The 24,481-nt window shown below is 43.0% G+C and overlaps 1 protein-coding gene across 6 annotated transcripts in view; it reads right to left on the reverse strand.

The window, feature by feature from the left end:
- nav3 (neuron navigator 3) overlaps positions 1 to 15,994 on the reverse strand; it is a 172,944-nt gene extending 156,950 nt beyond the window's left edge. For all 6 annotated transcript variants that reach the window (XM_035613926.2, XM_035613909.2, XM_035613919.2 and 3 more), the window contains exon 1: positions 15,511 to 15,994. In XM_035613926.2, coding sequence (XP_035469819.2) covers positions 15,511 to 15,768 — 258 coding nt within the window. In that variant the 5' untranslated portion in view covers positions 15,769 to 15,994. The remainder of the gene's footprint in view (positions 1 to 15,510) is intronic.
- Positions 15,995 to 24,481: the final 8,487 nt, after the last annotated feature.

Here is a 24,481-nt window from a genome sequence, read left to right on the forward strand (position 1 = left end):
ACACACAAAAAAAGCCAAACTCACATTCCTCTCTCTCTCTTTCCACACACTCACAATCTACGTATGGTGTACGCACATGGACAAACACAAATATGCACAAAAATGGCTGTACATGTGCAGTACAGATATGTTAATCGATAACACAGTGTATGTAAACGTTTACTTTAGGACCTTTTACAAGGCTGAAAACCTGCTCCAACCACAACGTTTAACTTTCCTGTCTGTTTTGTAGATATTCAAACTGTAGTGCGTTTGCTTAATGCATATTGAGGCCTCACCTGTTTATCTGTTTACCTGAGCTATGCTGGAGTCTTGAAGGCTAAGTTCATTGGAATTTGTTTTGCTTTTTTGAATGGACAGAAAGAGTTAAAGTTCAGAAGTCACTTAACAGAACAAAGTTTCACCATGTGACACTACTGTAGGTCAATCCAAACAGGAAGAGACGGATGGGGATGCAGCTTCACTATCCCACACCTTAGCTTTTCCATTCCTCCTCACCAACTCTCTCCGGGTCAGGTCAGAGGGACAGACTTCCTGTTGAATGTAGCCCTGGACGGCTATGTCAAGCCTGTCTTGCAGTTTGTCAGTCACGATTATCCAACACTCAGTGCATTCGGTGTATTCCATTAAACTTTGCTTTGGGAGGGAGAGTGTAAGTGACTGCTGGGTGGGAGGCTGCTGGGTCGATCCAGATGTCAGTTATCGAGTGGAGGTTTGTTGGATGTGGGGAGAGGACATTACCTTTCAACCCAAAGGCCTAATCTCCCTCTCACTCTCTTGTGTATGTGCTGGGGAAACGGTGTATGGATCTGGTCCGCAGACAGCTAGAAGGCTCCCTTGAGAGCAGCCCTTCCTCCTCCTGCTCATTCAACACATCTGGGGAGCAGCGTAGCGATCATGAGGAGCACTCAAACATCCTGGTGAACAGCACAGTCAGCATAAAGTCGGGATCCCACGGTCTCAGTTGGTTTAGCCGTAATTTGCCTCAGGTCTGCTAGGAGACGATATTAAGATTTTTCTCCTGGTGCTTCACACAAATAACCCCAACAGATGAATAGGACTATCAAAAAGTATCAAGCCGTGTCAAATACTCATCCCATAGAACTCAAAGTACTGGTTCTCTCCACAAGGGCAAACCAACAGCATAACATCCCCAGCGATTTCAACATTAGAAATACTCACATTTAAAGCCGCTGAACTTCTCAACCCTAAAGACGAATGACTGGAAGCAGGTAACTACTGTACATAATGCGCAGGCATTCAAGGCGAACTGTCAGAGAGAGAGAGAGAGATTTCATCTTTCCCACACTGTTAATACTGTCTGTCCAACAGCTTTCTTTTACCTCTCTGCCGTTACTTATCCTTTGGGGCTGTACAACACAAACTGTGCGTACTGCTCCCCGTGCGAGAGGATCCTTACCCCTAAACGCTGTAACTCAAGCCTCCTCCCCAAGACTAATGGTCCCTGTCAAGCGTGTGGAAATTAATAACAGCCAGCTCCGATCTGATGACAGCAAGAGAAGCAAGGGTGATGGTTGCTGGTCCCCATACCGCCAAAAACCCACTAACACACATTCAGACACTTGTGTGCAGATCACTCTGCATGGATCGATGAATGGATTCATTGGTAGGGAACGGGTATGATCAAGTGATCCCCAAGTCAGTGGCGCCATAAGTCCTTTTAGCATGTTTTACTCAGAACGGTCACAAAAAAGTTCAATTTTCATGCGGGGAAGATAAAGAGGCATTCACTCCCTCATTCAAACTTAAGATTCACAGCTAATGGACAGATGATTCATTCATTTTCACTATCTTGGGTATGACATGATATTTGGCCCACAATGTACCAACCTCCCAATCCAGTAAGATCTGCCTGGCAAATGGCTTTAGTCCCTAGACTCAATCCGATCCCTCTCCTACTTCTTCTGCCCTCACGCCCATTGCAACTTAATTCATATAGCTTGACTCCAACTGTAGCCTACAGAGTATTTAGTCCCTTGAATTATTGTGGGAGGAAGCATCCCTGACACAAATACCACTATTTCTCCGCTCCCTTCTGACACACACTTTTCTTTCCCACAATCCCGATTTCCTTCCCCCACATCCTAGACACCCGCCCTCAAGGTATCTTACCTGCAGCTGTTCTCTCCACAAGGCCAAAAAAGGGAGCCAGATACAGAGAGTGATTAAGGTTTTAAACCTGGATGAGGTGCCTGCATCTGCTTCCAATCCAGCATCAATTCAACTCCGACCATCTATATCTTCTAATTTTTTTTTTTTTTCAAACACAATGCTGACACTATCAGCCTCCCTTCTATAAAAGTTTATACCTATATGATGATTCCAACCCTTGCTCTTCCTGGTTCATCAAGGCTAGAATGACCTTACTGTTCCTTTCCAGTCAGGAAAGCAGACTCAGAACTTAACTGAACCCAAGGGTAGACAATACAATTTCTCTTGATATACCAAGTTCACATGAATCATAATGTTTCAACTCATTCTTACTGCACTCAAATACATTTTTCAATTCTTTTTTTCTTGGCTGTCCTCACATTTGGATTTTTTTTGTCAGCACTTCCCTCTACAGTATAGTTTAAGTGCTGTCAATTCACTGTGCCATTGAACTTGTTTGCTTTTCCAAAGGATGAAAGAAACAACTGAGATGAAATGCAGCTTGGAGCACCCAGATAGGCCATAGGGTTTACAGAAGTGACCATGAGCTGTGATGTTCCCAGTTCAAATCTGATGAAACTTTTTTTGTATGATGTTCTCTTTCTCTCTTCCTTCAGTTCCTGTCTTCTCTCTACAATTTAATTGCTTATAAAGTCACACCTTCAAATCTCCAAACTAAACATTTACAGATGCAATAAAGAGAAAGTACAAGGGGAAGTCATCCTCATCATCATCTGCCTTCATTTTGCTTTGGATAATGACTACAGGCTAAGCTGTATGCATCCCTTGAGGGATGTAGCGTGGGACAATACAAAAGCCTCTTGTTTTATCTCTGGAGGGACAACTGACTTTAGTCATGTGAACCTTGGTAGCTGCCACAAGGAACCTCTTGTCCTCTCATTACGACTCCACCAAATTAGTCTCTTCGGTCTAACATGGCAGACAGCCATCCTCATCATTAAGGGATTATGAGGGGAAATGTTGCTCATTTGCTCGAGCCGTCACATATCTCCCGTATGGGCTAACCTCAACCATCCACCTATGAACTGACCATTTAGGGCAATGGCCTTCCAATGGTGACAGAGACAAATATTTCTCTTGTATGCAATTCACCTCTGCTTTACCATGTCAGTAGGGCTATTACACCATTCAGAAGATAAGGGAGAAAATAAGTCTTAAGAGTAAATAGTGTACAAAAAACAGGAATAGAGAAAAAAGGGTTCATGGTTTGGGAGTGGTGAAAAAGTTTATAGATTACAGGACTCCAAGTGTAATGCAATGCCACTGCCATCACTGCAGATGCAATTCAACAAACCCACCGCTTGTTTGAGTGACAACAGTCACTGCCGCTGAGTTGGGAGAGGAAATGAGTAGAGCACCAAAAAGGCCTCAGAGGATGCTTGGACAAAATACCCCAAGGTTGTTAAAAGCAAGTTTGAGCTTTCACTTGGGAGTAACAACAACCATCGGCCCAGTAAATAAAACTAAACTCCAATGTGGGTCAGGAGACTTATCCTGTGAGAAAACAAGCTCCTGTCCAATACAGCAGGGCTTTGTTGGCCATGTGGGGAGGCCAAACAGAAAGAAAGAAAAGGCCACAGTGTAAGAGGAGGGCAAATTTAGCTCCCCATCTCCTCAGACGCTGTCAAGGTCCAGTAGTTCATGTTTAACAGTCATTATGGTAGAGTTAACACACTTTATGGGCAAATTTGATATAGTGGAGCTGCAGTGGCAATGAGGTTGTGAGGCTGTGGCGGAAATGTCTGCTTTTTTAATAGAGAGGTTCATTGCGCTTAGGTGAAAAAGAGGCCCACCTGCAGCTCATAGGAAGAGCAAGATCAGGACATCAGAGGGGGGACAGTACAGCCCAGACAGGGAAGTATATTAGACCACTGTGAGGTATAGCATTACTTTTGGGTTGATGTCGCTTCAATATACTGAATGTACACTTTAAATCGGTGTGAACACGCAAACCATATACAGAAAAAACTAGAGTCAGGTACCGAGTCCAAGTTCTCCTTGCACTTGAGAGACAGCAACATTAAAAACTAAACCGCCAAATCTCCCACTACTAAAAAACTGCTTTATTATTTATATTACTGTAAAAGACCTCATTTCATTTCATTTCATTTTTTATTGACACAGACGCACAGACACAGACATGCACCCACAAGGCTCCAGTTGCAGCTCTGCAACATGCAGTTTCACACTCCATTTACTCTTACCAAAAACGCCATGGACACATCAAATACTGCCACAATGCTCCACAGACTGGCCAGAGGCTGCAGGGGTGACGCACCGCTGAGTGGCTGCATTAGGATCACGGATTCGGCCTCAACCTACACGATCTTTCCAGAACAGTGAGTCTTTGAACATCTGTGTTTCCAGCAGTCTGCCAACACTGCCAGGACGACACCAAAAAGGCCAATCGACAGCAATCTAGCATCTTCTCAGCATCCAACACATCCAACTTGACCGAACTAGGGCCACCCACGTTTAACATGCAGACACAAATGAAAGACTTTATAAATACATGTGAAATCCCAAAAAAGGGAAATGGTGCCGAGAGTAAACATACAGAAATATATGAAAAAGAGTCATGCTTTCCATTTGGCATTTTATTGGCTCTTACATAAGACTTGCACATACAAAATGCCGAGAATAAGACGAACCGACATGTCTGGATTGAAAAAATAAAGTGGAAAAATAATGAGAACATAGATGCTGGTTGTGGGTAGTGATGAGTCTAAATGTGAGGGCTAAACGCTCCAAACAAACATGTGTGTTTGCTCTGTTAAGCGCCCTGTAAAAGCCTGTGCCAAGGGAGGGTACAGCAAGAAACCGCCACCCAGTAACCCACCAGAACCAGCTTTTCATCCCAGCATCTGCGTCTGGGGGTTGGTCGGTTTTGTGTTTTCCACTTATTTATCAAATACATCCCACAGTCAGAGCTGAAATGTACCCAAGGATGGATCATTGATGCTGCTTTCCAGCAACAATATGGTTTCATACGGCTACAAATATTCACACCTGGGAACTAGCAACTGCAGCCACAGTTTGTTTGTTTTTTTAATGAGGAATGTAAGTGGAGAAACTGGAGATGGTTTGCTCAAATGTATTTATGCAATGAGGCATGATTATCTCTCTCGTTGATATTCTCCTCTCTGGGTTTTCCTACATGGCCAGGGTTTCAACTGAGCAAAATTCGACCGGCTCAAAGTTCATGCTATTTGAAATAAAAACACAACTATTGTTCTTCATGTTAGGAAACCTTGAAGGAAAAAAAAATCATTCTCTTTTTGACGGACAACTTAAAATTACTTGATTAAAATTGATAAACCACATTATGCAATCTTAGCTGACATACTCCCTCAGTACAAAAAACATAAAATGACAAATTAAATGTTGTTTAATGTCAGTTGAGTAACACTGATCAAGAAGCAGTTTTTTCCCTTTATCACAAAGACACGTGGAAATCAGCCAGTTTATTTTATTTTTTAAACCAACAGGATTTCCATTTAATTTTATTAACTTCAATGTTTTACTTTGAGGGGTTTACAATCAGCAGCGCATTTGGTTTGAGTTCATTTTTGTGTTCACTTTTGATGACCGGAAACATACTGTGTGCTGGTGCTTGCTTGTTCGTAAATTGTGGTTAACATTCGCCTTTTTTTTTACAGCTGGAAACTATGAGGCTGTACGGATAAATGTATATGACTGTAGGGTTACGGTTACTCCATCTAACGCCATCTCCTTCCCAGATGCCCCGGAAACCCGGAAACCCAGTAATCAAGTTGATAGTTAGTGATCTACCGCCGCTGCTGTGTAAGCCGTGACTCAATACCACAGAGACCACTCGCTTGACTCATAACATCGGCAATCAGTCTCCCTGCATGCATAAAAACAACACACACACACACACACACACACACACACACACACACACACAAGCACAGGCACGGACACAGGGTGCTTGCCCTTTCTTTGTGTTATCAGACGTTTGAGCATGCTTGCTCCCTGTCCATGCTTGGTTGGACACGTTTGACACCACTTGTTGTGGTTTTCCCAGATGTTTCCTTGCAGCGAGAAGAGAAGAGGAGAGAAAGAGACCTATTCGTTCGGCAGAGGAAAGGTTATCTGTGACAGCTGGGGAGACAGAACTGGGCCAGGTGTGTGTTAACTCTCTCCTGCTGCTTTTCTCATTATGAATATCACAGAGTGAGGAAAAGATAGACAAAAAAAGAAGCAAGAGAGGGAGAGAAGGAAAGAAAGAGAGAGAGAGAAGGAAGGGTGGAGCATGATGGCGAAAGGGGTGGAAAACAAAATAATACAAAAAAGAGAAGGGGGGTAAAGGTCAAAGGAAAATACCAGTAAGTGAGTTGGAGGGAGTGGAATAAGAGAAAGGCTCCACTCAGGAGAGACAGAAAGTTTGAGGCCAAGGAAGTGCTCGGAGAGGAATGCCGGGAATGGGAACGAGCAGAAAGACAGTGACGGGAGAAGGACGGGGGGAAAAAGAAGTGCTGGGAAGAGGTGGATAGGAGGGACTGATGGAGAATAAAGGAAGACGAGAGGAGAATGCTAAGAAAACAGAGCAGACAGAGAGAGTGCTGACAGACAGCTGAAGAGAGACAAATGAAGGAAATCAGTGGCGGATGTACAAGTGATCCACCACTGATACACACTCAAAACAGCTGTAGCTGTATATGAAAGTGTGTTTGTGTAGGTGTCTCCACTGACCTTGTAGTGACTTACTACAAACACATGCACACTGTCACTCAAATTAACTCATCAGAACCAGATATATCATCTGTTTAATTCCCTGCAGGTGCCTGCTGTATTACCCAAAATGCATCATGGCTTTGGTGGGAGATCTGCATGTGTTACACTACTAGCTGCTAATGTAGCCTCCTGCCACTAGCCTCAAGCAGATATGGCGATCGGTCTGCATGGTCAGCTCACTTCTTTCCAGCTCCAAACTCGAGATTATTTTTTTTCTTTTTCAAACATTATAATTAACTTTATAAAACAGACAATATGTTGCAAAATTGGTGGAATCCCCCTTTAATCCATACAAATACAAGTTATGGTTTTCAGGATTTAACATGGTGGAACTTCTTTGTGGCCACTCCGGTGAGTTCCTGAAGGCTCCACAGGTTTCCTAACAGCCTCACAATGTCCAGGAAGTTGGATTTTTCCAAAATATTGAACTATTCCTCGAAGCCAATTCCTGCCCCGAGGCCCCAAACCTAACCATTCAAGTTGACTCAGTGCTTAACAGATGTGCTTATAGTATACGATCTTACGAAGTTCATACTTGTATATGTATGCAGTATGTGTGAAGGTATGCACAGTGGTAAACCTGATATTAGTCTGACATCATTGTTCAATATGAGTTTTACAATTCCTTCCCCAAAAAAAACTGTAAATAATGTTTTCAGCCCCAAAGACGAAAGACAATTACAGGATTAACCTCCCACCTTAACAAAAGAAAGAATCAAATTCATTTTGTCTGAAAAGATAGCAACTCACTTATACTTAGAAAGTGGAGCACATCATACCAGTCCTTAAATAACGGTAGCGGCTTCCTGTGTGCCAAAGGATCAATTTTAAAATCCTATTACTTGTCCATAGAGGACTAAGTGGTCACGTGCCTAAATACATCTCTGATTTACTTGTGCGCTACGCAGGATCCAGGGTCAGGTTTACTCCTGAAGCAAAGCCGAGCGAGGAAGCAGCTCTTTAGTTTCTGTGCTGCTCTGTCATACACGAGGTCTGCAAAAACAGTCTGCTCATTTAAATTGGGGGTTAAAACTTTATTGTTTTCTACGACTTACCAGTAAATCAATTACCTCATTTCTAATCTCAAACTATTCATTTAACTCTTTTCTGTTTTTATTGTTGCCATTTCAATTGCAACATCAATAGCTATGCACCTTTGTGTGTGTTGGTCTGTGCCTTGTCACAGCAGATGACCTATAGAGTTAGATTCTACAGCATAAATGATAACATGTGTATGACATGAAATATGCAGGAAAAAAAAACTTTTGTCTAACGCACGCTCCTTTTAATTCTCTTTGTTTTGCTTTTGTTCTTTTACGGCATTAAACAACAAACAAGTGAACCGACCCACTCTTAGCAAGATCTCTTCGCAAGCCAACCTTTGACCTGGCAGAAGGCCTGGCGTGTGTGTGTGTGTTTGTCTATGTGCATATTCCATACCAGCCTTTGCATGAAGAGTTACTCTCTTTGACGCAAATACACACGCTTACACTTTTTTGTCTGCATCTAATCGGTGCCATGATGCCTCCGGCACAGAACTTCAGAGAGAAGCCTCAGAATATGATGAGACAATAACAGGGGCGGCGGGAGGCTTTGTTTGCTTTAATCTCAGTGATTTGTTGAATTATGTAGCCTTGGGTTGGAGAGAGACCTAAAAACCAAGATGAAGTGAATGTTGAGCCAGCAACAGTGACCTTACACAAGGTAGAGAACTTCTCTGCTCCACTTCTAAAAATTAAGTTTTTCATTTATGCAACAGAAATTCCCATCGAAAAAGTGTCAATACTTAAAATCTGTAGCTCTGATAAACAAAATCCCCCAGTCTTCATGAAGTCTTCTTCATTAAATTCCTACGTGAAACTGTTTGACTGCTAACTCATAACTTGTTTTTGCTGTGAGCCTTGTTTTTCTCAGTGTTTTGGAGAGAACACTTTGACTGCACTTCCAGGGGAGGGTATTTTTAACCGGTGTGGCTGTACTGTAAACACCAGCCGCTCTGTGTGTTCTCCCTCCAACATTTAAACACTGCGGCCGACAGCAGACTCCCCGCGGCACTAAAGGCAATGAAATACTGCGTGTGAGACAAAAGGCACAGGGAGAGGTGTGTGTGTGGGGGGGGGGGAAGAGCACTGGAAAGCATAATATTGTCTCAAATATTTTCCCAATTTCAACCCAGGAGTCATTAAGGAATCTCAGCACTGTGGGGGAATGTTGCCCAAGTGGAAAGACTAATGCAAAAAAATGTGAGTGAATCACATTGGTGGTAGTAATTCAGCTGCAGCACATGTACACCTGATGTTTATTTATTTCATTTTTTTTTACATTTCCTGGTTTAATCTGATAATCTTATGGTTCAAAATCAAGTGTTAGACCAACAAAATCACTGCCAAGTTAGCGTGTATCGACAGACTCGTTGACCTACCACAGCAATGCTGATACAGTTGCAGGGACAAACTATTGCAACTACTGCAAATCGGCAGAAAGAGCACTGTTTTTGTGATTAAAAACCTGCAGCAACGTTTAGCAACCTGTATCAATGTCTTGCTATGGGAGCATTTGGTTTAACCAAGGCGAATTTCAAGCCAGCTCTAGTGTCATTCTATAGTGAAGTTTAGAATCAATGAAAGCCTACCGACCATCCCGACTCATCACTGTGTGTTTTAAAGTTCACTCCCCGACTCTGATGTCAGGTAGAAGTGCCAATATAGCAGTGCTGGCTCTTCCCCTGGTGAACGCTCACACCTCCCTCACAACGACAACTTCTCTTCCAGATATGGAGTCCGGCACACGGCAAGAGAGACCACCCTCGACTGCAGGACACTTCCAGACACCCCCCACAGCCCGTCTTATCCAAGCCTTCACCCCTCCACCACCCCCTCCCTCACTCCCTGTGTTCTCTTGGTTGTTTCAGCGGTGTCAGAGCCACTCGAGGGGGATGAGCAGGAGCCAGAAAGTCACAGAGAGCGCAGAGAGAACACTTTGACCACGGATGTGCTGGATGGAATCATTTGTTATGTTTTTCATAGGTTCTGTGGCCAGTGTGCAGCTGATAAATCCTAACAAGGTGCAGATGGCTTGTAGACAACTCACCCAAGATTCCAAAAACTTTTCTATTCATATTCCTCCTTTACATCCTCCTTTACATCATCCTTTAAATCATCGTGAAATATACAAATGACACTGTAATGGAGCTTATACACAAAAAGGTTGAATATATGTGACTGTGTAAATGGCAGTGTTTTCATCTCCTCATGCATATTAATACTTGAACGTAGTGTCATTACATGCAAAATGAATAACTCTAAACATTAGATGCTATATGTGACTCTAAATGGATGGTATGATATACTCATGTATGTATGCCCTTTTTCTGTAGCGTGTGGCACATGATGTATCTTTGGTTTCATCATTTCATTTTAAATTTGTTATAATTATACAGTGCTTCACATTGTTTGGGTGACTGGAGATGTCACTGTAAATAAAAAAGGAAAAATGATAAACAGCGATAGCTTTGACAAGTAGAGGGTGTCAGAAGACGAGAGGAACACATTGCATTAGGCTCACCCAGAGAAAAGAGAAAGAGAGAGAGAGTACTTCTTCTCTTTTAAGGAGGGCCTAAAAACATTTCTTTTTAAAACAAGCATTCGCCAAAATTCTTTTACTATATCTTCTACTGATGTTTTTCTTTTTATCTTGTTTTTACTCTGTAGCACATTGAAAATGCTTTTAGCAATGAAAAGTGCTCTATAAATAAATTGTATTATTATTATTATTATTATTATTACAGAGATTGGCTTGTTTACATTCTATTCAGTGAGTCAACGTCATTGGACCCCAGCATTATTCCCCGAGGCACTCCACCCCACTTTCTTACTTTGAACCCACCCATAATTTCACTTAAACCATTATCAGGCCACATTATGAGCTATACCAAAAGAATGACTATGTGACTGATTATTCTTCTTAGTGTGTACACACCACATACGCATCACGAAGAGAGAGAGAGAGAGCAAATCAACAGGATATTTTTCTACTTCCGGTGGGTGAGTGTGTCTGTCACTAGTCTGCACTTCCAGCAAACACGTGTGTTCTTATTCTCAAAGACCAGACATTTCACTGACATCAGATGCCAGCAAAATGGCAGCCTGCAACATGCCTACAATAATCTGCACTTCTGAACTAACGATATATTCACCATACATTGTATAGTATAACTACTCAGGCAGCTTCATGTGGTATTGTAAAAAATAATAATAATGTGCATTCTGCTGCATTTAACCCTATAGCACCTAACTGTTTTCTAAGGCTAAACAGTTTTTCAGCCATTGTACTTTATTCATTCTCTCTGTTTGAAAAAAAACAAAAACATTACGAGATCTGTAAAGGGAAGGCACAACTCTAGTTTCCAAAACATTTTACTTTTAGGGTTGGGATAAAATTTCAGTAAGTGCACACAATAAAAAAGTGGGTCTTTTGTGTGGTTCTAAATGCTAACTGTTGTTTGGAAGCTGACCTGACCAAAACGTCATAATACTGGGGAACTCAATTCAGTAATTGGCCATATTGTCAGGGTGAGGTCATAAACACAGAGGGCATGGATGCCTTTAGAGGTTGCAAGAGCAAGATTGTCTTTGGATAACCCTGTCCCCTAGATCTCACATTTCTATACAACTAAACTGCAACGGCAAATGTGTTTTGTAGATAACGTAATAATGGGTTGTTTTGCTCAGATGCAACATTGTTGTTGAATGAAGAGCAACAGTATAATCATTAACAGCAGCTGAGTTGCCTGGAGTTGACCGTGGTGGATATAAACCAACCACACCACTGTCACACCCAAGACTGGGTCCATGGTTAGGTTTAGGCAACAACAGCAATTTGGTTAAAGTTAAAGGGGCAGTAAGCGATTCTAAAGCAATACACGCTTTGTAAAAATCTGTTAATATTTCCTCACCGTCCGTTAGCTGTCGCTTTTGTGTTTGTGCCAGATAAAGCCCCAGGTTCCGGGAATCAAAAACAAGAAAATGGTGCGGACCGCACCACACAACAATGCGAGTGCAGTTTTTAAACATTACTCGTCGACAAGTCAAGAGATGTGCTGGCGGGTGGTGCTGTAACTCTGCGGTTTTGGCCTAGTGATTAGCGCATTAGACTCTCACACCGAGGACCTGCAGCCTGGCCAGAGCAAACAACAACAAATCTCCAGAATGCTTTCTTACAGCCCCTTTAAGTCAAATCACAGGAAGGCACAAGACAGCATTTGATGGGAAGAACCAATGAGTGAATGAAGCCAAAAAGACTGCATGCGATTATTCTAGGATGAATAAAAATGAATCCAATGGGCCATGTGGTGTAATTAATTGAAAGGTGGGATGCAATTTTCAGTTCTATCGCAAAAACAACTCTAAATTGCCCAAAGTCCCTGGGCTGTGTACTTTGGACAGCTGCCAAAACTCTTGATGCATAAGATAAGTCCCAATCAGTGGTGGTGGCGTGGACACTTCATTAAAGCCCAGTCGACTCAGATAAGCTTGTCATCCCATCGTGCCAGAGGTAGTGACTGATGCGAACTGTCAGCGGTGAGTGCAACAGGAAGAGAAAACGTCTTGCCTTGTTCAGCTCTCCATTATGGAAGGGAAATTGGAGATCCTTGACAGCCCCAAATTATATATGGATTAAGCCGGGAATCTTTGAGGAGACACCAAACATCACCAAAGCAATGCAAGACTTACGTTGCAAATATTTGCGAGAGCTGTGCAACACGAACATCAATCATGTGTGTCAGCTACGGAGCTTATAGACACGCAGGCAATGGAAATACAGACAAAAAAGACAGTGGGGGAGCAAGGTAACCAGATGTGGTGTGATGCCATCAAAATGTAGTTGGGAAGAATGATCTCTTATTTACCTTGTACACATTAGTTTAAGGCAAACTATCTAGCAGGAGCCACAATTACTATGATTTTCATGAGATTTGTCTTTGCATTTGCTCTCCATAAAAACTTGTGTGAGTAACACACTTGACTGCAGACACACACAAATCCAGACACAATTTGAGGACACTCCTATGTAACTAGGTCTAGCCTGTTGAGTAGATCAATGAGGGATTATCTACAGTATCACACAATAAAGCCGGAATAATACTGCCGGGATTAGGCACAACTGATTTTGGATGGTGTCCAACATTAACATTGTCTAAGAAGCTTGTGCCCTTTGCACACAATTAGACACCCCCGGTAGCAACCTGCAACACTTCTGGCCAGTTCCTCTCACAGGCGGCGTGTGGATAAAAAGAAGCGGCGCTTCTTCCATCAGGACGACATCTGTTAAACGTGAAACGTCTCAGTCTAAACACAGCGGTGGGCCTATAGCTTCAGGCTGAGCTGCAGATCTGATTTGTTTCAGCAGAGCTTGTTTTAAGATTCACTTGGACTTCCTCCGTGGCTTTGGGCAAAACAACGTCAGGCCTGCTGTCTTCTGCAAACACCACACCAAAAAAACCAAACTAAAAACAACTTCTTCCTCTCTCCTTAGCACGTATCGCTCATTTGTTCCTCTTGCACTTGTGTCATAGCAATTCTGCATGCACAGGACTATTGACAGGTTATGCTGATGTCACTATGAGCATGGGGCAAAAGTCTCTTATTATTATCAATATCTTGATTGACCAGACAGGTAGGATTTTCCACCACTGCAAAAAAAGTAATTCTACTTTGGCAACCACCAGCCAGGCTAGGATCTGTTTAACATCAGGAAAACAAGCCAAAACAAGCTGGCACTATTGTGTGTACGAGGCAGGTTGAATGTGCACAATCAAGCATGCCGGCATGCACTGCACACATGCCCACACCACAGTGCTACGCTGATTCCGCTTGATAAATGGACTTAAACAAGGAGTTTTGGTTAGGGTAAAGGAGTTATGACACCATTCACTCCACCTCCTCTCCTGTTTTTCTCTCTTGGAGCCCAGCGGGTAAAGCTCTTTAGGGACTAGACCACACAATTAGACAGACTAATTACCCCCTCCATACCTCCCATTCCTCACCCACACCGACACGCCGGGGCAGGCAAGACATTTCTGCCTGCCTATGAGCTTTCCAATGACAGGGACTATAATAAGGTGCAGTGCCTTTGCATTTTAAGGCAATTTAGGTGATGATCTATCCATAAGAAACTTTTGAATAAAAACAATGGAAATGGCAAGGGTCCAATTGGCCAAATTGAAAAGGAAGGTGAAAAAAATGAAAGCGTTTCATTTTCAGAGAGATGGATCATCTTCATTTTCTTTAAACCCATGATGACATGCAGAAGCCAGTTGTGTTAACAAGCAGAAGTTGCCAGTTCAGCAGCAGGTTAATGATGCCCCCCCCCCCCCCTCCTCGTAGTCAGGGCAGGCGTTTTGGACTCAGTCACCGACACGCTGGGAGGACTTAGAGGCAGGGGAGTGCTGACCCGTGCTTTGATGTGTTCTGCCCACGTTTCCTCCAGGTCACGAGGAAAATCAGCAGCTTTGTTTAGTATCACAAGTCTGAGAGCCAGGAAAAAAGTCAGGGTCAGGGAGTCTTTTTCCCTTTTTTCCCCTTTTTTCTGGGTCTCTGTAAGGAAGTCTTGTAACGGTATGAAGAGGCAACGGCGGGTGAGGAAGAGGGGAGGAGGCAACCTCAACAGGCCAAACAGGAAAGTTTCAGTTTGCGCTCTGACAGCTCTGGATGTGGGATGGGCCGAAGGGTCCTGCGGAAACTATTTGGCGGGGAGTTTTGAAAACTCCTTCCTTCTCAAGACGGACCGACCCCGCCTTCTCTGTTGCAGCCTGGGAAACGGTGCGAAACATTCCTGCAAGAAGGAATTATCTTGGCACAGAGTGAGTTTGGTGTGGCGGAGCACTTAGCAATGATCTCTGTGCGTCCATTAAATCATCTGCAACATTTTGACACTGCTGGAGGTTTTGAGACTGCACACTGGGAGCAAGGGGGCAGCACTGGTAATCTATCTGAAAAATGACACATCAGGAGGAGAAGGGGAGAGAAAAGAGTTTATAGAGACCATGCTCCCCTAATTTTGGGGGCTTCCCAGGTAGCGCTCATTACGCCTGTATAAGTTTCCCTCCCCACAGAGGAGCTGACATGGTTCACTTCACAGGTGGGGATCTTACTCGTCTTGACTAAATACTCTAACACACACACACAATCCCTGCACATGCCATTCCACACAGACAGATGAGTAAATGATGTACGGAGTGAACGGGCAGCAGGATGAGATGACACTGCCAGCAATTCAGTACATTGCTCATTTAGTTTCCTCTCCGGGTTGATGATCACATACCAGCGACATCATGTCACCGAAGCACACATGACTCATGACAGTGAGCCAGCACACAGAGCTGGTCCAGACACCTGTTCTGACCAGCCTCTGCGAGGCAGACGCAAACAGAAAGAGAGACCGTCAAGCCTGACACTGTCGGCTTTTTCATCCCTGACACCTGTGGAGTGTCACTTTGCTGCCAGCAGCCCCACACGCACCAGACAGATACACAGCAAGAGTCCGTCCATCTCCACTAACCTTGCAGATCTTGCTCTCCTCCGTCTCAGCTCTGGACTTCCCATCGGGCACCCTCTCCTGCCGGTACTCAGACTTGATTGACAGCTGGCAGGAGAGCCCCAGGGCGCCCTCACCTGCCCTGAGCTCCTGCTGTCGGGCCATGTAGCCCTGCGAGGTGGCCGCCCTCACTGCACTGGGGATGGGGAGAGCCGTGTGGACCGGTTTCGTGCCCACTGGGGAGGGTTGCCTGAGCTTGGAGGCTACACCAACCACCGGCATGGTACTTCACAGGCACAAAAATAATAACACAGGAGTGGGAGAGCGGTCCAGAAAGTAAAGTGAGGGGAAGGGAAATAAATCTGCAGTGTCTCCTACTGACGTCTACAAAAAAGGAAGGGGAAAATGGAAAAAAAAAAAAAAAAAAAAGAAAAGAAAAGAAAAAAAACAGCAGTTGCCTCTCAGACTGAGAGGGAAGCAACTGCGCTCATTCTGTAGCCTACAGCAAGCAGGACTCACAGAAACTGAGAAGGCTTCTCCTTCCTCCTGCTCACTCCCTCCTCCTTCTCCTCCCACAAGCAACACTGCTCCCTCCCCTTCCCTCACTCTCTCTCTCTTTCTCTCTCTCTCTCTCTCTTGCTCACTGTCGGGAGTGGACCACAAAGTCAGCCAAAACAGTTCAAGGGGGCGTGAACTCCGCTGGAAGGTACAACCACCAGTCGGCAAAACTGTGATTACAGAGACCTGACTGTGTGTGTGTGTGTGTGTGTGTGTGTGTGTGTCTGTCAAAACAGCTCTCTTCCCTCTCTCTCTCCTTACACTGAACACTGGAAATAGATGCACTCCTCTTCCTCTCTTCAATGTGAGAAAAAGTCAAAATGTGAAAGGGGAAAAGCCCCAAGAGTTACACATAATAAGGAAATCTTTAAAAAGCTAGCTGTTGGTGTTAACTCTGCTTGGAGAAAAAATAAATATATTTATAGTTTTTATCAGGTGCCACACTGCAGTCATTCTTGTTGCTTATAATGGTATCTATCTCATTAACTCTTGGTATAACTCACTCTGCCATTTGCTTTATTATTCCTGAATAGAAACAAAAAAAACATGAAGATAAATAAAAAAGTCCTGGGGACCGTCGGTCAAAAATCTTAATAGATGTTTAGAAATGAGGATTTCTGTACAATTTTCTATTTCCCTAATGTTTCCTACATTACACCTGATGCATACAACACATAAAACCACAACCTGCAATGTTAGGGGCCTCACTATATCATTTTCCATACATACAGCTTACTGCAACACTGTGCCTTTAAAGAGAAACAGTCTGAAAGTGTGTGTCATTATCCTTGTTTGTATTATTTATTGTGTTTTGACCGGGTCTATATAATGGCCAGTTTTCCCCCCTGCCTTTCACTGTGGCCATTTTGTGTTGGAACTACTTTGTTTCTACCAAACTGAACCTGGTAAAGTTGAATAACTTGACCCTGTGTTGAGCCTTTAAGTTGTTCCCAGTGGCAACCCACAGTGACGTAACCCGTTGGTTTGTGAACTGGCATTTTGAAGCCTCGTGTTTAGCATTTTGACCAGCGCATCTCTGTTTTTTCAAAACTGTAAGTAAAATTGTGGGTGGGTCTGACAGAGCGTGTCCAATGTGCACTCACTTACACCAAGAACCAAGCGCAGATTGGACAGACTAGTTGTCAATCATGCTGTATCCACACTACAGTGCTTTATTGTCTATTTGACTCTAAATAAGACCATCATTTACCAAATGAACATCATGCTGTATTTGAGAAGACTTGAAACTAAAGACAATCAAGCTGATTCATACAGCTTGCAGTGCTGCATGATAATAGTCTCTTTACATATAAGTCTTAAGTTAGCATGCAGTGTTGGGCCCTCATAAGTCATTAGTCATGAGAATACTTTTTCATTAACTAGTAGTGTAAGGGATTGCAACTTGTTACTTGTAGAGACCTTGTTCACTGTGTTACTAGGAGTTTGATATGATGTTTGTCTGAGATAAGGTCATCCTCTGGTCAACAATTAGGGAGCAGCCTATACCTGTTCTTGGCTGGTTGACATGCTGGTCACAGGTACGCATGTATTCAGGGGATGCCTCTGATTACAGAGTTTAGGTGAGATTTTAACTGTGAGGTCGGGACATCTGGAGAGCTGTGTGCAGACACCGAGGCAATGATAGCTGCTGGCTGGTCAGTAAACCCCTCCAAATTGTACGACTGCACTTGTTAAAATATAACGTCTTGTGTTCTGTTTCTACATGTGTTAAACAGAAAATACGCGATGTGTGGGTGTGGAGCACTTGGAGTTGTTTGATCAGTTTTTAAGTAACTGTTTGATACTGTTTATCATTAATGGTTGGTGAAAGTGTGTTAAAGATTTTGACTGAAATGGCCAAGATGAGCAGCTGCTAGAAGCAGCCACAAAATTGGTTTCAGGCTGCTCGTCTGTAACAAGAAACAGACACTACATTAATATCTAACGTATATCACTGGTGAGGACAGCAGTGGGCTGACAGCATCTCCCATGAACAAGACAAAACCACTGTAAAAAAAACAAATCAGTCCACTTTCCATGACCCTACAATTCAAAATTTTACGGCGAATCTCTTCAAGTGTTTCTTTTGATCAGTGAGGTTTTTAAAGCTTTGATCTCTAACCAGTTGGTTTCAGCAAGAGTTTGGTGTTACAGTGCCTTAAATACATGTAGTGTGTAGCATGACGGAAAGGACTGACAGCAGGACAGATATACTGTAAATCTGTGACAGAAGATTTCTTCAAAGATGACAACATTGTGCAGTATTGGGAATTGTAAGTGTTCCATCAAATGTTTTGTTGAGAAACAGATGAGCCATACTGCATTTGGATTGTATTAACCAGACAAAATATAATATGTAGCCTTCTTTCCCCATTTTTTTTCCCGAATGGCCCTCTGCTTTGTGCGAGACATAAAAGGGAGTGAAAGTTTTATATGGAAAGGCTCCATCTGTTTTAGTTTAGAGAGGCGAGGAGATGTGCTGGAGTCAGAGGGGCACACTGCGGTGTCACGGCAAACCGGAACTTTTTAACCTGGCATACTGCAATAAAATGAGCAGGGGAAGGGAGGAAAACCAAACACAGGCTTGTCTCACAAATGTGACCACTCCACAAAAATCCCAACACCTAAAATGTACCATCACCCAAGCGTGTGACGTAGAGTTTCCATGTACTCCTTTTTTTGTTTTGTAGCCAAGCCTGAACTCTGAACTGTACAAGAAAAAATCATTGAAGAAATCATCTAAGTATGACATGATTATTTTACAAACAGCTGCTGCCTCTACCCACTGCCTCAGTGCTTCTGACAGTCAATGGCCTTAACAGGGACGCTGCTTGCCCCTGCCACAGGATAGCACCAGCTACTCAAACCTGTTTTTAATCATGCACCAGGAGGTATATCTTGACAAGCCTAAAACAACAGGATACCACGTGAATGAATGGTGCAAGTCCAGCTCCGACTCTGACTACTGCTGCCTGCCGAGTTACACGAACTGGAGCACATTTGGCGAGTATCCAACCTTCCTAGACCGCCTGCAACTGCTGGGAAACCCGTTTCTGACAAGGTCCCTTCCCAGGGGTGCTGAGTCGAAACAAACTTGCACTAAAACCTCAGAGAGATTTTAAGAAAGCCTCTTACTTACCCTTTGATTTGATTTCGGTTTCTGGAGATAATCATGTAAGTCTGCAAAATAGTTGCACGGTGGGAATGAGAGTGTCTCAGCTACCTGCAGGTAGGAAGGCCACCACTGTAATACAGCGCTGAAAGTTCCTCATTCAACAACAGTGAAATGTTCCAAAGTCAACATCGGTAGAGGAGATCTCAGGTTCACTTCCATCCAGACAAATCCATTGAGGCAGGTCAGCACCCTTGTGTTTGGTTACCAGGGCCGACCACCTCTCTAAAAATAGTAGAAGGGCCAATTGTGTAATGGTTGAAATGTGGAGAACAGAGTGAGGTGAAGAATGGAATGGACATCAAGGGGAGGTGGACGTTGACTAAAGGAGATAAAATACTCATACTGTTTGCTGAATTCCTCAACTTTTGTTATCAATTTGAGTAATATTTGAGAAACATGCGGCAGCCAGAATGCAAAGCAATCAGTGAAGCTGCAGACACGACCACCTTCTTTTGGGCCATACGTTCTGTCCGATTTCAAAATTGAGCTGCAACAATTGGTCACCACCAAGACAAGAAAAGAAAAGGCCTACAGCAAACTGCATTATACAGTAAGTAGGAACAGATGTGGTTCTAACCATTGAACACTGGGGTTGATAAGGAAGTAAAACTTAAAACCCTATTATCTTTACCGCTATATCTAATAAGGGTAACAGGGGGGCTGGAGCCAATCCCAGCTGACATTGGGCGAGAGGCGGGGTTCACCCTGGACAGGTCGCCAACATATCGCAGGGCCAACATACAGAGACAAAAAACCATTCACTCTCACATTAACACCAATTGACATAACCCCATTATGCATGTCTTTGGACTGTGGGAGAAAGCTGGAGAACCTGGAGAGAACCCATGCATACCTTCTTGCTGTGAAGCAACAGCACTAACCACTACACCAATGTGCAGCCCAACTCAAAACAAATCAAATCAAAATTTGTATGGGCCTCAAATTCATCAAAAAGGATCTCTACATATGATCAGTGGCAGAATTGCATTGTGTAGGCGACAATGGGTTCTTACCCATCTTCTTCTCCAAAGGATGATGATTCCCCGTGCCTTTCTTTTGTTGTGAAATACATTATTCAAAAATGGCTTTTTCTAGGTTTGCTGTGTCATCCTTCGAATCATTGTTGCTGCCTGGCATGTAAGTTGTGTAAAGCAGTTTATATCGCTGACCAAAGAGTTAAAAGCCTAACTTAAGTACAACAGTAATGTTCATCTGTGTGCATCTCAAAAGATGCAGTCAAAGACAGTTTCACAAGAACTAAAGATAAACTCTTGTTAAAATGCCTTCATCTCATTTCAGACAGACATGAAAAAGACTTAACCGCACCTAAATTTATGCCCCGGTGACTATTCGTGTGTAGTTGTGGTTTTGCTGGAAACCTATTCTTGGTTTCCAGCAAAACCACCTCTAAATATCTAGTGGAGAGGGAGCACATTCCGTATGAGGGGAGGCTGAAGATGGAGGTGGCGGTCAAGGAGAGAAGGATGAAAGCTGGGAGTTTGGCTGCACTCACCATCCCCAACATTCCTCCTCATTCCGCAGCTGAAAGCAGCATCATGTTATTAACCCACACTTGCTAAGTGCTGTTCTCCACAGGTAAAGCCTGACACAATAATTTAGCGGTGTGTTATTGGATAAACTTGGTCCTCTTTTGAAGTGACACTCATAACAACCAGCCACATGGAAAAATCCTGGTTGGATGTGATGCCTCTTTTGTGAGGTTCAGGTCAAAGTTCTATCACTTAGCTCTTGGAAAAAAAAACAAGTCTAACAGCATTTCAATCAGCAAGAATAACACAGATATTTCAGGCTCATGGAATCAATAATGTCATGTGTATATTATCTATTCCAGGCAGTGGGTGGGTGGTTGGTGAACTGCTTTGGTTGATGTGCGTGTGTGGTTCGTATGAAAGATACTGCCCAGCGCCAGATGACATCGGCACTAAAGTTGTGCCGTGGCTGTGAAAACAAACATGCCGGGGTGCTGGAGATAAGAGGGGTCAAACACCTTCCACCCTCACACACACACACACACACACACACACACACATGGTCATACGCAGAGTCTAAACACATCCCCCAGGGGGCTAGATAGATAGTCACGCACCTGACTCCGTCAGCACTCTGAATGCTATCAGTCAACCGCACATCAGACAACATGGAAAATAAAACAAACACACGCACTCGTGCTGGCACATACACAGCCGAGAGGTGCCCGAGCAAATGGAGTCACGTTCAGCGGCTCAGTGAGCACAAGTATGTGCCATTAACGTACATCACGCATGACCTGGGAGGACATAAACATACATTCACTTTCATCCCCTCTGTCTTTCTGCGTCAGGATTCTCAGAGAGATTCCTGCTCCTCAGTCAACCCTTGGCTTCTCCGCGGTCAGCCACCCACACACAAAGGCAATGGAGCATCATGGGAAATTGATCTGTTTTTCCCATCCATCCTTGCACACATTGTGTTTTAAATACGATGTAAAAAGGAAAAGTAAATGAAATGTGATGTGCGTATTCTATGGTGTAAAATAATGACAACAGACAGATCATTTAAAAATGTGTTAAACATACAGGAGTATCCGTTCTCTGGATGAAAATATCAAAAGTCAAAGTACATATTGAAGGCCGACATGAATGTGAAACAACATTTACCACATTGTATTACTGGACTGTTAATACTGATCAGTTTGTGGAAAGTAATTAATAGTTATTAAAAGATGTCAGATATGTGCACAATATTAGGAGTTAAAAAGTACAGTATATTCCTGGTTTAAACTCAAATATCACAATAACCTTCCTGGCTTTGTAAATGTGCTGACAAATGACAGAGGTGTTGATTCTACATCAGTGGTTACCAACCTTTTTTGCTCTCAGCCCCTCAAAATCACTGTAACATTTGGGCCCCTTTTCATGTTTCAGATGTCTACGAGTTGTTATCAGTTCTACAAAATAACAGTTTGAGGCCCAAAGAGGTAAAAGTACAAGTACAAAAAAGAAAGAAAATATGGATGAAAGAGTATTGTTTTTCTTCCTTCCTTGACCATTAATCGCCACAAAAGCCCTCAGTTTGAATTTGTGACCCTCTGGAGGGGCTCGATCCCTAGGTTGGGAGCCGCCGTTCCACATTCCTCCGCAGTCTACCCACACTCATTTTTTCTGGAGTTACTGTACGCCTCCAATAGCTTGATTTGTAAAATATAAAGCCCGCTAGATTTTGGTCTGAGAGTGGGCACGTTTGAGGGATAGTGGTATTTGAAAAATGCCCTGTTCCAGGGCTGAAGTTATAAACAAAACATTACGATCAACTTTGATGAATTAAAGGTAATTAAGGCTTCCTAAATTCCTCTCCCAGCGTGCCGTTTGAAATGCCATGTGGTGGGCTAATACCTCTACTACAATGAATCAGAGGGAGTATTTGGAACGAGTCTGGGTGCAGGATTTCCCCCAGCGCTCTGGTTGGGACAGTTCTGGCTCGGCCTGCTCCCCCAGTCCTTCTTCTGTTGGAGGTCCAACTTGGCTTTCACCTAATTGGTTGTTCAGTCATTAAGTCATTATGACATTTACTGTATCTTGTAACTTGTTCGTCCCATCATCTTCCCTTTTTACTCACAACTTAACTTATTCACTCTGTCTCTCTTCCACTGGGAAACTTGTTGCTCCATCTTCCTGTCCAGAATATATATCAAATCTCAGAGCTCATTTTACGAGTCAAGTATTACACCACTTATTGGGTCAGAATATAGATCGATCGTCCAGTTTTTCACTGACAGACTTATAGAAAAACATGTTGGACGGCATCTTTAAGTAGTGGAGGAGCCCTCCAACTGCTCCGTGTCATGTCAAATACTAACACCCTTCCATCACAACACAATCATTTTTTCTCCACTGTCAGAACTTTCCTCATTTCCCCACAGCAGAAAAACACTGTACTTTCACACTTGACAAATTGCAAAGGCCAACGACGCTCATTCCTTGCGGCCTAGTTGGTGTAAATCAATCCCATTTACGACCATCACATTCCTTTCCCTTGTGATTTGCCTCGGTCTTCCCCACATCCACCCTGCATCTCAATGTTTCCCCTGTTGCGAAAGATTCGTGTCCTCTGCGAATCTTGGATTTCACAGCTGGAGTTGATAAAGTCCTGAAGAGCTGAATAAGACTCTTCCCTCAAGAACAACAAGCAGGAGAGGGTATGTAGAGTTATACCAAAGTTGGAGGAAGACGAAAGCCGGGCTGCAGGAGGGAGGTGGTGCCCAATAGAGGGCACTACTGAAACACAGATTTAAAGAAAAGAAGAAAAGCATCTAAAACTAAACCGTTAATTCATTATTTTCCCCCAGAACATTGAATGAACATATACTTCATTATATTAAAAAATAAGGTATGTCCTGAAATGAACTGCAAACGTGACTTTGGTGGTTGGAATGTCTTTGCTGCCCTGCGATTTAAAAAGTGTCCGCTAACTAACTTTTCTGAAAACATGACGAGAAAAGACAACCGGTTTCAACAACAAATGAAATTACATTTGTCTTATTTTGTGCAAATAGGAAGTGAATTTCCAGTTCAATAACAAAAACCTCACACGGTCCTCTGCTGCTTCGGTGTCATCCCAAGCCAAATACATTAGCAAACATATATAACCACAAGAATGTGAATGCACAAAATTCATCAAATAAAGGATGGTAAAGAATTATTTTGCTAATGTGGCTACAGGCAGAAATACCAGCAACAACAATAAGGTGAAACAGCGATCCCATTTTTTTAAGGGATTTTTTTATGCTTTCAAAAGTCTGCTGGGAATTCCAGCTGAAAAAAATATGGACCTATCATATAGACTCAGCAGGAAAAATGCATTCATCTGTGATAACATTAACTTCCTCTGCTAAAATGTCAAGAGTGTGTCAATCACCACTAACAGGTATTGGGACCTGGTTGTTATGCCAGACTTCCAGTCTGCAAACTGCATAACAGCAGATAGCAGTTTTGCAGAAACAAGTCCGCACATACATATGCATTATGTTTTTCCTTGTTTGTTTTGTTTTCTGACTGCACTTTTGACTGAGTTAGAAGTATGGTAAATCCGTACAGTAAACTGAGAGCTAATTCAATTTTGGGATTTGCCCCATCACACTACTTAACATATTATTAAATGCAGGTAAATCCTCCTAACATATCTAATGAAATATGTGGGCTTCAGGAGAACTTTCTCCCATGTCACAGCAAAAGACTGCTACCAATATTTTATCGCTACACCAAC

Source organism: Scophthalmus maximus, chromosome 12 (genome assembly GCF_022379125.1).
Source record: "Scophthalmus maximus strain ysfricsl-2021 chromosome 12, ASM2237912v1, whole genome shotgun sequence".
NCBI lineage: Eukaryota > Metazoa > Chordata > Actinopteri > Pleuronectiformes > Scophthalmidae > Scophthalmus > Scophthalmus maximus.